Raw genomic sequence first — 14044 nt, 5'->3', positions numbered from 1 at the left:
TTTCACAAAAAGAAGAGTACGCCCAATTTTCGATCGAAAATGAGTACATGTACTCTTAAAAGAGTACGTATGGTAACCCTAATTTAGCCGCCTCATTAAAACAGTGATGAATATCATCCTTAAAAAAGTTAGCCAATTTTTGAAGCTTAATAACTTTTTTATCTTAACTTTAATTGAAATGAAACCTTCGGATGAAATGTTTGTCATAATTTAGGGTTTAAGAAAACTCATTTTTGAAAGAAATCGGTCGAAGGAGACAAAAGTTATTGATGAAAAACTAGTTTTTCATGTTCCTCTCGAACAAAATGTCTCAAAATCCCATACACACTTCAGGCTCGTTTAACGACCCCTTCCCGTGATCCGATCTGGCCCAAATTAGGCATGAGATCTTGTACTAGACCCATGATCAATTTTAGCCTGCAGCGTATAACTTTTTCAAAAGTCGGGTCATTTGGGGCAGTCTATTCCCCATGTTAATAAAAACTAGTCATCATATTTGTTCACATTCATTTTCACGCGAACTTTGAATGGGCCTTTGCGTGATACTCAGCAGCTTCATTTTGGTTCAAGAGTATTATCGATGATTCGTAGAAACATTCGATTCATTTTATCTTCCAGATTGACTCATGTGATAGGTAACACATACCTTGTTGAAAATTAATTTCGAAAGTTTGTCGTGTTAGGACATGATTGATTTGGAGTTCAGTTATTGTTATTGAAAGAAATTTCGGATTATACAAAACCAACATCGATAGTTTTCCAAAGTAGTTTACTTAATAAATAGTTTTAAATACTAGGCATTCTATCAATCACTTCCATTCTTGCTGATGAGCAATGCTTTACTTAACTTATATCGCGTTCAAGTCATTTTATGTAGGCATAATTGGCAAAAAACAGTGTTTTGCTTATTTCTCTTTGTCTGTAAAATGAGCATTACGGGTTATAGTAATGAGTGTCATGATGTGTATTTGAATTTTAAATTATAAGTTTATTTTCAAACTCTGAATCTAAATTACGGCAGTTTTACTAAATGTTTCCTGGATTTAGAGTGCATATCCATTTAAAAATACAAACCTTACGCTTAGAAAAATGAATCATCATTTGAGTTCAGATTTTAAGTTGTGATTTCCTGATTGTGATTAGTGACAATGTGTGTTTGTTTTCTTTTATTGATAATATCCTACAAGTAAGACAAGAAACCTTCGCCAGTAAGGTTGCTTGTACAGATTTATTTTTCTTATTCTACTGTGAGCTCCCCCGCTGCTTAGACTATATCAATGTTTCTTAAAAGATCCGACATTCGAAAATGGGCGGTACTTGACTGTTTTTTTTCGTTTTTCTCCTAACCGCAATCCACTCAGCTAGAAGCAGCACATAAAATAATCTGGCGCACACCGTGCAATTGAGATCTGTATCCGGGGACAATTCCAAATTCGTTCGCAGCGACATTTCGACTTGTACTTCCGGCGTTTGTATCGCTGAACTATCGACGCCGAATGGTCGCGGATGTCGTTCTCTTTCGGTAGCGTTTGGGGGTGTTGCTTTTTGAATGTCGAGGATGACGACGGTTTCGACTGCGAATGTTTGTTGATGTAGAAAAGCTCAGATTCTCGGACCTCGACGCCCCCACTGTTAGTGCCACCGATGTTGTTGTTGGTCAATTTGATTGATCCGGTCGCTCTCCGTCGATGGGAGGATGTTGGACTACCAATAGTTGCGCTCGGTCGTAGAGGAGATATGTTTATGATGTCGTTATCGGTTCGTTGATTATCGTACTGCAGTTTGCCCTCCCGTGCTGAGATGTTGACTGCCTCAGTCGAGTTCATGATTTGAAGTTTAATGATTCTACTGGTTGGTATTGGAACTGGGCTTTTACTCGAAGAAGTCATTAGAGTTGCGGCAGACGTTACTGGAGTTGTCGATTTAATCGGAGTGTTGGTGATGTTGTTGTCCAAATTAGCATCGATCATGGCTACCGATGGGTCTTGTAAAGAATCACCAAACGACCTGGACTCAACGGCATCGGTGTGCCGCTGCTGAAGTGGTTTGATTTGTACTAGCGTTATTCCATTTTCTCCTCCACCCCTCGAGCGCGTCGATGAGACTCCGAGTATTTTGAACTGAGCTGAGCTTTGATGAGCCAGAACCATGAGGAAGAACTTGATTGCAAGGCATCTGGAAGAAATATGATGGAAAATTTTATGAGTTTTTGTCCATACGGGAACATCGTTAGATCACGTAGAACGGGCTTTCTAAACCAGTTAGATATATACATCTTTACAATGAAGTCTTGTACAACTTGTAAGGTAATACATTTTCATAAATATTTAGATCAAATTTAGCAAACAAGATTTTCGTCTTTCTACCAATAAGGGGCAAAAATTATCCGTCACTTAAAACATGAAACCGAATACAATCTATCCGCAAGATGATAAAATGTTAGTTAATTTTTGTATAAAAAAACATATACTAATAATTTTATAAACATGTTAGATGTGTAATCATAGTTAATATATTCTCTTTTACTAGCCAAAATCTCTAAACTGACAAATATCGAAAAAGGATGACGTATTTGAAAGGAGATCGTGACAATCGCGGTTGAAATAATGAAATTTCACTATGTCAGTTAAATTTTGGCGTGTTTAATTATTCATTTAAAGTAATAAAAGTTATTGATTTCCGATGTCATATGTCATGAACATAAATATAAGAAATATAAATAAAAATAGATTTTCTTCTTGAAAACTAATGTTTTTTTAACTTACTTTTTATTTAGAAACTGGGCTAAGAAATTATTAAATCTATCTATATATATAAAAATCAATGTTTGTCTGTCTGTCTGTTCCCTATAGACTCGTAAACTACTGAACCGATCATCGTGAAACTTGGCATCTGAGGGTTTTTGGGGCCGGGGATGGTTTCTATAATAGTTACAAACCGCTCCGACTTAAGGAAGGAGGGGCTCCCATACAAAATTTGTAGTTTTTCGAAACAAATTAAAGTCATGACATCTATTTTCTCGAGATTTTTTTTCTTTCGAGCGGTTTGTTTTTCGTCTCCATGGTCGAGGCGTCGGTCGCGAGCCAACGTCGCGAGAGGATAGTAACCATGGCATAGCATACTGATCAGTGGGAATATTTTGGCGCGTATTTCTCAACCAAGCATATTTTCAATGCAAGGGATGGCGATATGAAGCCTTGAAGTGATTTTTTTCCTCTTGATTCCTAGCTTATTTGTACAGCACATGGTTTGAATGACGCCTAGATGTGACCCAGATTGACATTTTTCCGATCGAATAAAACATACCTATACATTTTTTTGCCAAAATCTGAAATTCAAAAGTCATGGCATCCATTTTTAGAGTTTTTCTTTCTTTGAGGGGTTTGTTTTTCGTCTCTATGGTCAAGCAAACGTCGTCGCAAGTGGATAGTAACCAAAATATACTGTTCATTGATCGCTGAAAAAATTTAACAATAAGGCACCTGATTCTCACCCAAGTACCTATATTTCTTATGCACGTGGGGGCGATATGCAACCTAGATGTGTTTTTTCTTGCTCAATTGTACACAGCACGTGGAAATAAATGACGGCTAGATGTGACACGGATTGGTATTTTCAATCGAATCAAAACCAATTGAAAGATTTGCAAAAATACTTCCATATTCAGTTCGTTTTAATGAAGGTAGCATTTGTTGTTTAAAAAATATAAATTTAGTTCTGGTGCTAATGAATTAATGGTATGACACTTTGTGGACATTGAAAAATATGCAGAAAGCAAAGAGTTTACATAAAATTTATTAACCCATTTTGCTAGGTTATTTTTGAATCATATTGATAACAGAAATATGAATAATATGTTTTCTACAGAGGTAGATCGGAAACATTTTGTTTAAAATGTAAAAATGTACTTAATTGAAGTTTTATCAAGCGCCATTTAAATATGAAGAAGATCAAAAAATCCGATCCGACACATGAACTAATTAAGAGCCTTTTTTTAAATTAGATAAGATAGGACTGACATGTGCGTAAGTGAATGGTGTCAGTGAAATAAAGTGATTTTTATTGACCAAAAGTGAGGGAATTCATTTTCCGAAAGAATTTTTATTCAAGGAACACTAGAGCATGTTCAAACGTTCGACTTTTCTCTGTCACAAAAAAATAAAAAATTATGTTTTCTCCTAGAAATTGTTTCTTCGGCCTAAATACACAACTGAAACGAATCTCGAAATGGAAATGGGAACTACAGCATTCGTTAAAAGTGGAATAACAAACATAAATTTGTACTGCAGGAATACTGCAAATATATCAGTGAAACTTGATAAAACAAACAAACAGAAATAAGTATAAAATCCATTTTAAAGCTATTACTCTGAAGCATTTGAAAATAAGCTTTGAATTTACACTTGCCCCAACGTACGGGACAAATGTTAACTTAGAAATTTGTTTTGCCAACTTTTTTGAATATTTGACTTTCAAAGAGAAAAAAAAAATGCTGAGAATTTATTTAGTGATACAATTGACATTTTTTTTTAAATATTAATATTTTTTGCTTCAATAAATTTATTTAAAAAAAATTAATTTGCACTGTATAAAATCGATAATTTTCATACCATGACAAGTGCTGTTTGGGAAAACTTCAAGCTGTAATGTCTCATGTCCACGAGTTTGGCATATGGCGAAACATTTTTTATCATAATTTTTGGCGCAAAAAGGATAGATATTCAAACTGCTTCGAAGGGCAAGGATGGTGCAGTAAGCTGTTTGAAATGGTTATCAAAAATCTTTTTCATCGTTTTTTTCAAATTTCTATAGCTTATTTTTTCAACTAAAAAAAATACACCATTGAAAACTAATCAGGAGCTGGAAGTGCTCATAATACAGAATATTAGAAATATACTCGAAAAGCTGTCCCGATTCACGCTATTGATCGGTTTTCAAAATTCTATCTCCATAAAGTACAATATGCAATAAATTCCAATATACGAATCTTTTTCTTTCGATTAGAAATTTATGTAAACTCGAGCCGGGTAAATCAGCCTACCTTCTTCAAGCAATGAAAGACAAAATTGGAAAAGATGGGGGAGCTCCCATGTAAGTTTAAGATAAAGAGCTTTTCAAAGAAGTATTTTATATGAGGGTATTTGGCATACGGATATTTGGCGGGTATTTGGCATAACTCAAAAATGAATGTGACAAATGTTTTCATGGAAGTTCGTAACTTCCCACTTTGGGAAAAAAGGTGGAAAATCCATAAATTTTGACATTGTTTAAGTCATTATAAAACTATTAAAACAGAGTACAATTTTCAGGTCTTGAAAAACAAATTTAGAGGTCAAGTTTCAGTAAAAAATATTTACTATCTTTGAATTGCAATTCGAAAATCCAGTTGAAGCTCTCATTTCAAAGTTGTTGGTTCTGAACTATGATGAGGTTTGACTTTTAAAAATGCTTACAGAAATCTAAATTTGAATAAATTTTTATAAATTACATTTATCTTTGGAAAGTGTAGCAAAGCACACCGGGTCAGCTAGTAAAATTATAAAAACTAATGGCAACTAGCTTAAATTAATTTTTTTGTGGTTTTTTTATCACATTAAGAACCACGAAAAATATTCAACGAGAGATTCCGGAAAATTGATGATCCATATTTCAACATAAAATGGACTAAATGTGCAGATTTCACATACATAGGTGTCGTATTTTATTTCGTATGATGAAATTAAATTTAACATTTTAGAGTTTTTGTGCTCAGGCTGACAAAAAGCATAAAGTAAAAGTCGATGTACCTCAGATTTGATCCTCGATATGTTGAAATTCTATGATTAAATACTAGCAGTGATCAAAATCAAATCAAATCAAAACTCAATTTTTAAAGAAGCATCTGGTAGCAGACATTTGGACATTTTCAAAATGGTAGTGGTTATGAAAATCGGTTCAGTAGTTTTGATTCTATAACCAAACAATAATCCGGGTCTTTATGACCCTAACCGGCTAATTGTCCTTTTTTTGCTGGGTGAATCTGGTAACCCTATTCAAAAATCTAAGAATGAGAAATTGTAGAGAAAATTTGGAATATTTCATGTATTAGCTTTAACCGTTCCTGTCGCTTCGAGAAAGTACAGTTTGGGTCAGGCCCGTGCAAAGTAGGGGAAAGGTTTCCTAAATGGGCCTATCGGGTTAAATGACCCTACGGCTGTTTGATGAAATGGCTGACTAGACAGCTTATCTGACCAATACATTTTGAGGGTGATACGCTTTTAGCATAAGGCAAGAAAGAATAATATGAATATACCAACTCAAAAATAATTAAAAAATCATACAAGGTTTTGATACATTTTGATGTAATATTTCGACTTTTAAAAATTATACGTAAAGAAGCTTAAAACAAAAACTAGGATGGTTTTTGTTTCTTACTCAAATGAACTTTAGAAATTAAACATATTTCAGCTTTTGTGGAGGTTAATTAATGATTATATAGTGGAATAATAGAGTGTTTTTGTATGCCTCCATCATGTTTGTAAAATGCCCCCATCCTAAAATAACAGGTTAAATAGAATAAATGAATGATTTTTATCATTTAACCTTCAAATCTAAGCTCTGAACAACATCTTTAGAGAGAATTGAAGATCTAAAAACAGATTTGATAAAGTTTTTCTCATGGATGAACTGCCTCCATAGTATGGCAACCCTAACTTTTGTTTTATTCCATAAAATTATAATATACATAGATTTTTATAAAACTTCAGCTTTGTCGTACGGAAATTATTACTTTCTAGCAGTTTCAATGAAATTATACGGAAATATCGCCCAAAAAACAGAAATTTTGTTCAAAACATAAATAGGCGCATTTAGCCTGCACGGTTTGAGGTTCGGCATTTTAGACAACACTTATGATAAAATCATTTTCTTGGAAACAGAAGAAAATTTTAACATAAAAATTACTCCAATATATAGAAAACATATGCCTGCACACGTGTATATAGTTTTTGTACACATATTTGATGTGATATTTGATTAAATCAGTGTTCTGCTTAATGGGCGCATATAGCCCGCTCCTCCCCTACCCGTCCATGGGGTTTTCGCAATTTAAGCTAGAAATTATAACAATACCACAAATACACAGCAATTAATGAAATTGATTAAACCATGTTCTTACTTATGACCCACAAACTCGCAAAAATGATAAATTTAACTGATACAGGTAAAAAAAATTCAATATGACGTTCCTTAATCTGAACTAGACATTTGCTTGAAAATAAACTTAAAACAGCCAGGTTCACATTTATCATAAATATTTCCGAAACCCCAAAACAAGAAAGCGAATTAAAATTTCGAATAAAACTAGAATTTAAAGCTTCGGACATGAGAATCGCAGAAATAAAATAAATAAATTATGACTCTTTTTTTTTATTATTTTTTATTTTTTATTTTTTTTTATTTTTTATTTAAAACTAATTTTGTTCATTACAATCAATATTTAAAATTAAACGCCTCCATGGAACTCTAAGGTTTTTATGAAATATAAGAGCCTTGAGTGCGCTCTGACTTTAGTACAATTACTGTTAATATCTAAAACTCTACGTCCTCAAATACAAACCATTTCACCTACACAGTTGAAATGTAGTCTGATAACTAATTCAAATTTACTTATTACGTTTATTTGAGTTACAAGAACTGCTCCTCTTATCACGCAATCTCCAAGGTCTCCGTATCATCTCTGCTTGAAGTAAATCATAAGGGCTGTCCCAACGGTAGATGCAAAACACGGTTTTCGACCACGCTAAAACATTTCGGCTGGCACCGGTGGCGTAAATTGCTGTTTTAGCACAGTTATCGATTTCGAAATTCCCAACAGTTATACGCCTTTGTTCCAAATTCATGCAAATTTGGAACAGGATTTCAAAATATACGACAGACCGATTTAGTTCACGGTGAGAAAATTTTAGCCAACAATGATTTCTTTCACACATGTTTGGGTAACATTGGGTGTGATAATAATTTCTTTTTAAGATATTATTTGAATGTTTTTTTTTCGCTTCAACCACCCTATACGTAACATAAATTGAGAATAGATGTTAATAAAAACCATATCAAGTATAATTAATAGATGTCACATTATTCTCGATTTTATAAATAAATAAGAAGCTTTTCATTAGGGCTCGACGAATTAGTTAATCCAGCCAGCGTTCTATAATTTTTGTTTGTTCTATAATTTTTGTATTATTTGAGATATTGAGAGATTTTTACTGCCCCTACTCGCATAACAGTCCTATATGAATTTTCGTCAATTTTCATCTAACCTGACAGTTCGTCATTTTGAACATAGGGCTTCAATATAAAACAATAAAAAAAAAGATTTTGTTCTAGGAAAATTTCGAAAAAAATATCAACTTGTGACTGTCCCATACGAAATATACCCGCATAACAGTCCCATATGTGAAATACCATGAATTTGGTTACTTTTCAATGCTTCTTTCGGCGAAATAAGGCGCCCGCACAATAGCCCGTCGGACGTCGCGTCGCGTTGACATTTCATTTTGGGGATACCGTTTTCCGTTTGAGCCACCACAATGGTGCGTCGCGTCAGTGACAGCATTGTACTAAAACGCTAAACTTGTTCTAAACAGCAGCGTTCTCCAGCGTCGACGTTTTTGTTTTGAAATAAATCAAAATTCCAGCGCGTCAGCAGGGTTTAGAATATTTTTTTTATGCTTTTTTGTCAAAGTTTGACACACATATGCTCAAAAATAAAATTATCGTCGTTTTTATGTGTTTTGTAATGTTAGGCACCCCGAGTTTTGTCTAAAAAAGGCAGGAAAGCTTTGTCAGTGGACGCTGTATTATGCTGCAAAAAAATCCCAGTGCGTCGCGTCAGCGTTTTAGTACTCAACGACAGCGTTGACAGCTGACGCGACGCGACGTCCGACGTGCTATTGTGCGAGCGCCTATAGTCTTTGATTTATTGCTTTGAATCATTTAAAAAAGATTTCACTCACTCGATGTCGAGTTATACACCCTAGGAATGTATTCCTAAGCGAAAAACTATCAGATGTAATCAAAAATCGTAAAAAGATTCAACTTACAATGCGGAATTCACGATATTTTTCCAAAAGTATGTTTCTTTTAATGAAAATTGTATTGAAAGGTTCAAAAATGATCAAATTTAAGTCTTAGGAAGAAGCTTGGTGAAAAAAACATATTCTGTATGGGACTGTTATGCGAGTAGATTCAAAAAAGGTTTGAAATATGCTCGCATAACAGTCCCATAACGAAAAAAATGGTGCTCCCGACCGTATCAATAACCCAATTTTGAAAATTTCAGGTGTTACAATTTATTATGACAACCTAGAACACATTCCATCTAATGTTTTTCGTTTATGCTGAAAGTTATGGTCACATTTTCAAAAATATATTCCAAAACAGAAAAAGCTGATTTTCTCGCTTGCTTGTTTTTGCATATGAGACTGTTAGAAAGTAGGGGCAGTTTAGTTTCGTATGGATTGCTCGGAGTTTTCGTCAATATCAGCATATTTTTCTGTATCCATACATAAATTTGCAAATAGTGAAAAAAGTTTTTGTCAAACAACAATGTCGAGAAATCAAAGGAAAATTTGACTTTGGGATAAACATTTCTCGTTTCCTTATCAATGCCAGCAATAACTTGAAAAAAAATTGCTATTTCATTTCATTTTAACAAAATTGTATTCCATTGATTCAAAGAAATTTGATTAAATAAATTGAAGAATTGTTTCAATTGACCTTTTTTACTCGTTGTGTAGTCTTTTATGCTTTTAAATTAATGAAATCCTGGTAGAATAGTTGAAATCATTGTTCTGTCAAAAAGAATATTCGTAGAATTAATTTTAAGACAATTAACCGTGAAACTCAAAACTTATGCAATTTTTCTAATAAAATGGGTTTTTCCTTCTCAATTATTGAGTGTCTGCAATGAAAGTGTTTCCGTTTTAAATTTGCCCCTACACCGGTGGGGAGTGGGTGTTTTAGCCGATTCTAAAATTTCAAATTTTGCTAAATCTGGTATACTTAAAACCAATATTTACGCCTGAACCGTTGCAGGTGCTCTAAGGTGCAGGAACCACAACTTGCTTCGCTTCTCTCATTTCGTGTTCTGATGAGTCATCGCCTACGACAGCACACAACGATTCCCTCTCTCGCTTTTTCCCCTTGTCGGTCCGCTGCCAATGCTTTTCATCTCCCTCGTTATCAATAGATGTCGCTATTTCCACTATTGTTCCGTGTTGATCCAAATTTGGCAAGGCTGTGATGTTTTCGAGATCGTGATTGTGCCCGGAGCTCGATTCCGTTCGTGTCCGTGCCGAATTGAGCACTTCTGTATCGTATGACGTCGAGGCCGAATTATTTATACCGTCCGTTACTACACTTGCAAAACTGGTTGGAGCTTTTCGATTTACTGATAGTCTTTCATTTACACTACTTCTCCTCGGGCAGTTGGCCTTGATGTGTTCTAATGATCCACAAACAAAACATTTGTTGCGAATTCCATCATAATAAATTTTTGCTTTGATGTTCTGTATGTGCATCACCGATGGAATTTCTGACAATACTTCCATATGGATTCCTCTAACTCCGCTCAATATTGGGAACCCTGACTCTATTGGATACCGTTCTCGAACTAATTGTTGTATGTTTCCAAATTTGCACATGGCCATAGTAATTTGGCTATCTTCAACTTCCGGTGGCAGCCCAAATATTCGAATATATTTTACCATCCGGTTTGCCTGAGACACACTAACGTTTATTTTATTTCCGTCAGAGTAGATGAAAGAAGCTTGGGTACCTAGCTGAGCCAAAGCATTATTCATAAAAGTTGTCTGTATAAATCGTACATAGCACTCAAATTATCACAACTCCATCCTAATGTTTTAAAGAACTAAAAAATCTCAGAGTTCGTAGGGTTTCTGGTTTGTTCTCCGAACCGGATCTTTATAGTATTTTCACGTTGAAGGTCCATGATTTCCATATGTCGTCGTTCAGCAAAACCAAAACTATTACACTCAAACTGAAACAAGCTTCCGAAAAAAATCCTAATGTGCTGATGCGAGCAGTCAAGAAACACGTCTGATCGGCATCGCGTTTTGAGATGAACTCAAATGACTCAGATTTAAAACGAAGCTAAATCCGAATTCCAAAATAAATTCCAGATCAGGCAAGAATGGATCATGATTTAAAACTGATCAGCAAAATGATAATTGTATGTTGGATTTTTTTTCTTTCATTTTCAATTGAAGGCTTGAACGAAAAATTCATCAGTAATATTTTGTATTTGAGGAAATATTTGAATTTAGGATTAGGAAAAAAATCATTTTGAACATAAGAGAATTTATACAAAACACAAATGCTTGAAGATTGAATTTAATTTGATACAAAAAAGAAAATTTTATCCAGGAGTGCCAGTGATCAATCATTTTATGTGTTCAATTTAATCTAGTTATCAAAATAAGGCTAAGGCTGAAAAATTTCATTTCTCATAAAAAACTTTTTTAAAAAAATCAACACGTTCAATTCAACATTCAAAGCTTATGCTGACAAAATACACGTTGTTAGAATGGGTGATCTTAAATGGCCAGTAAAAAACTGATAAAAATAAAAATAAGGAATTCCAAGTTTTGTGGTAAATATTGAAAGCAAAAGCTAATACTTTAATTACCGTTGTTTATTAAATTTCAGCTTGCTACTTCGAATAATTTTTCGAACGAATCATTTATTACAAAAATTGAACGATTCAAAATTAAATATTTAAAGTAATAAAAATTGGTGAAACGCTTCGTCGCTGTCGAAATACTGGCTCCTGGCTCCTGGAAAGGACAAAAGGGAGAAACTATGATTTTCTTATTAAAAGGCTTCAAGAAAATTACGTTTACAAAACACAACAATTTATAATTGAAAAACAATGATAAAATTATTAAAACTACTTTTAAAAACTTAAATAAATCCGGTGATTTTATTTGAACATTAAAAAAAACATACTAGAAAATTTGGTAAATTGATTTGAATAATAAAATAAAATAAGAAGATTAAAAATATACATTAGTTTTGGTGGTATGGAGTTTATAAGTTTAAAAATGAATCAGTTATGTGTGAAATCATTCATTGATAACTGATGATTCTTTAGAATCAAAATGAAAGTGAAAAAAAACTGGTTCTTAATTTGTTGAATATAGATACTTCATCTAATTTAGAAATAAGTCAATCAAACTTAGGTAAGCTAAGCTAAGCATATTTCATTTAATTTGAGATTACAGATGATGATGAATGTTCAAAAATAGTTAATTTAAACATGTTTTTTGAATAGAGAAAAAAACCATTAAAAGCAATTCCGACCCTACTGAAGAAATTTCCAAAAATAGGTTTTATTTAATTCAAAAATTTTGTTCAAACCTGAATTTGATTTTTACTAATAAAAAATATCTGAAATTTAATTTTGTTTAAATGGAGTAAAGTGATGAAGTAGAATACTTCATTAGCTTTTTTCGTTGAAATCAATACTAGCGGCGATGTTGGGGGAAAGTTCATAATTGATTTGAAATCTGTATTTTTTTTGTTTTAAATTTTTTTAAATGATTTCTACCTTGAACCGAAGAGATTTAAAAACAAAAGCTATAAAAAAAATCTGTTTGCATTCCAGGATTAAGGCACCCAAATTTATCAAATCTAGCTCTTGAAATATTAGCACCTCGGAAAAATTTAAATTTTGGGGCCTTGAGAAATTTATCAAAACTTTTTTGAATATGGAGTTCCGCATTCAGAAGAATGAGAAATACAAAATACAATTGAAGCTGAAACTGGTTTCTTGAGAAATAATTCATAACAGCATGAAATTTGGAATGATCTTTTTTTGATGAATGAATTTTGAAGTTCGAATTTTGAACTTGGTTAGTTACACTTCTTAGTAGAAACCCATTTTAAACACGAGGTAGTGATTTTGTGTGTCAAAATATGAGTTTTAATACAAAAGATTAGTGAATCGCTAATCGAAAACTACAAATAAAATTAGTTTCTATTCGAGAACAGCAAAGAGAGTTGACCAAAGAAATGTTTTGGGCCTAGGATGATCTAAGACTAAATTCCGCGGAGGTGAACACATTTTCTGACTTGTTTGTTAACACTTATTTTTAAACATCTTAAAATCACAAGTGATTTCCCGTTGAATTCATTTCTTGTACTGAAAATTTAACTTTAAGAAATTATCCGGGGTTTTTTCTCTCTTATACATCTCACCATTTTCCATTTCCCCTTTCTCAATTTTAGTCTTTCTCCAAAGGGTTAAACCCCTAAAACCCCTTTCCTTTGCACGGCCTTGGTTCGGGTCACATAGACCTTAACCGCAAAAAAGGTTAAGGTCCCCTGATCCCTAAAGTCTTCTTTAACCTTAAAAAAAACATTTAAAAAAATAATCCTAAGAAATCCTGTCCTAATTTTTTAAGTATGTTATCAACGAATTTACATACTGTCAGAAACTGTAAAAGGATCTTAAATGTTTAAGATAATTTAAGAGGGTTGTGATTTATCTAAGTATTTGAAGTTTTGATAAAATTACCAGATAAACCAGAAGAACCAGATACCGTCAACTAGGGTAACAAGCAACACTTTTCAATTTCAATGGCTTCTAATGAAAAATATCTGCAGATAATCATTCATCTTACACTGAATGAAATCGGGGTATACGGTTTATTGGGAATTCTAGTGATTTTGCACTAAAGGTACTTTTTACGAATAGGCGGTCAAAATAGAGATAATTATTTTTATAGGAAATTTCAATGAATTTGAAAGTGCGCCAAGATGATATAATTTACTTTTTAAAGAAGTAAAATGAATAGTTCGTAGATTCAATAAAATATTTATTGTTATCTTATTTTAATCGCCGCTGGGATATATTCTTATTTAATTTTTGGCAATTCGGCGAGTTGTGAAAATTCAAGGTAGAATATTTAGAAAGAACATGAAAGTATTATAGGTGGAATGATCAAAGCTAGAGCGCTCTAGCTTTGATCTTTCCACCTAT

At 33.2% G+C, this 14044-nt stretch overlaps 1 protein-coding gene across 1 annotated transcript in view; it reads right to left on the bottom strand.

Moving 5' to 3' along the window:
* Positions 1-1359: 1359 nt before the first annotated feature.
* Positions 1360-14044, bottom strand: part of LOC129746563 (uncharacterized) — a 46672-nt gene continuing 33987 nt past the window's right edge. The window contains exon 2 of the mRNA XM_055740261.1: positions 1360-2175. Within this exon, the coding sequence (XP_055596236.1) occupies positions 1362-2175 (814 nt within the window). The 3' untranslated portion in view covers positions 1360-1361. The remainder of the gene's footprint in view (positions 2176-14044) is intronic.

This window comes from Uranotaenia lowii, chromosome 2, assembly GCF_029784155.1.
Source record: "Uranotaenia lowii strain MFRU-FL chromosome 2, ASM2978415v1, whole genome shotgun sequence".
In the NCBI taxonomy this organism is placed as follows: domain Eukaryota; kingdom Metazoa; phylum Arthropoda; class Insecta; order Diptera; family Culicidae; genus Uranotaenia; species Uranotaenia lowii.
This window is presented reverse-complemented; position numbering and strand designations above follow the sequence as displayed.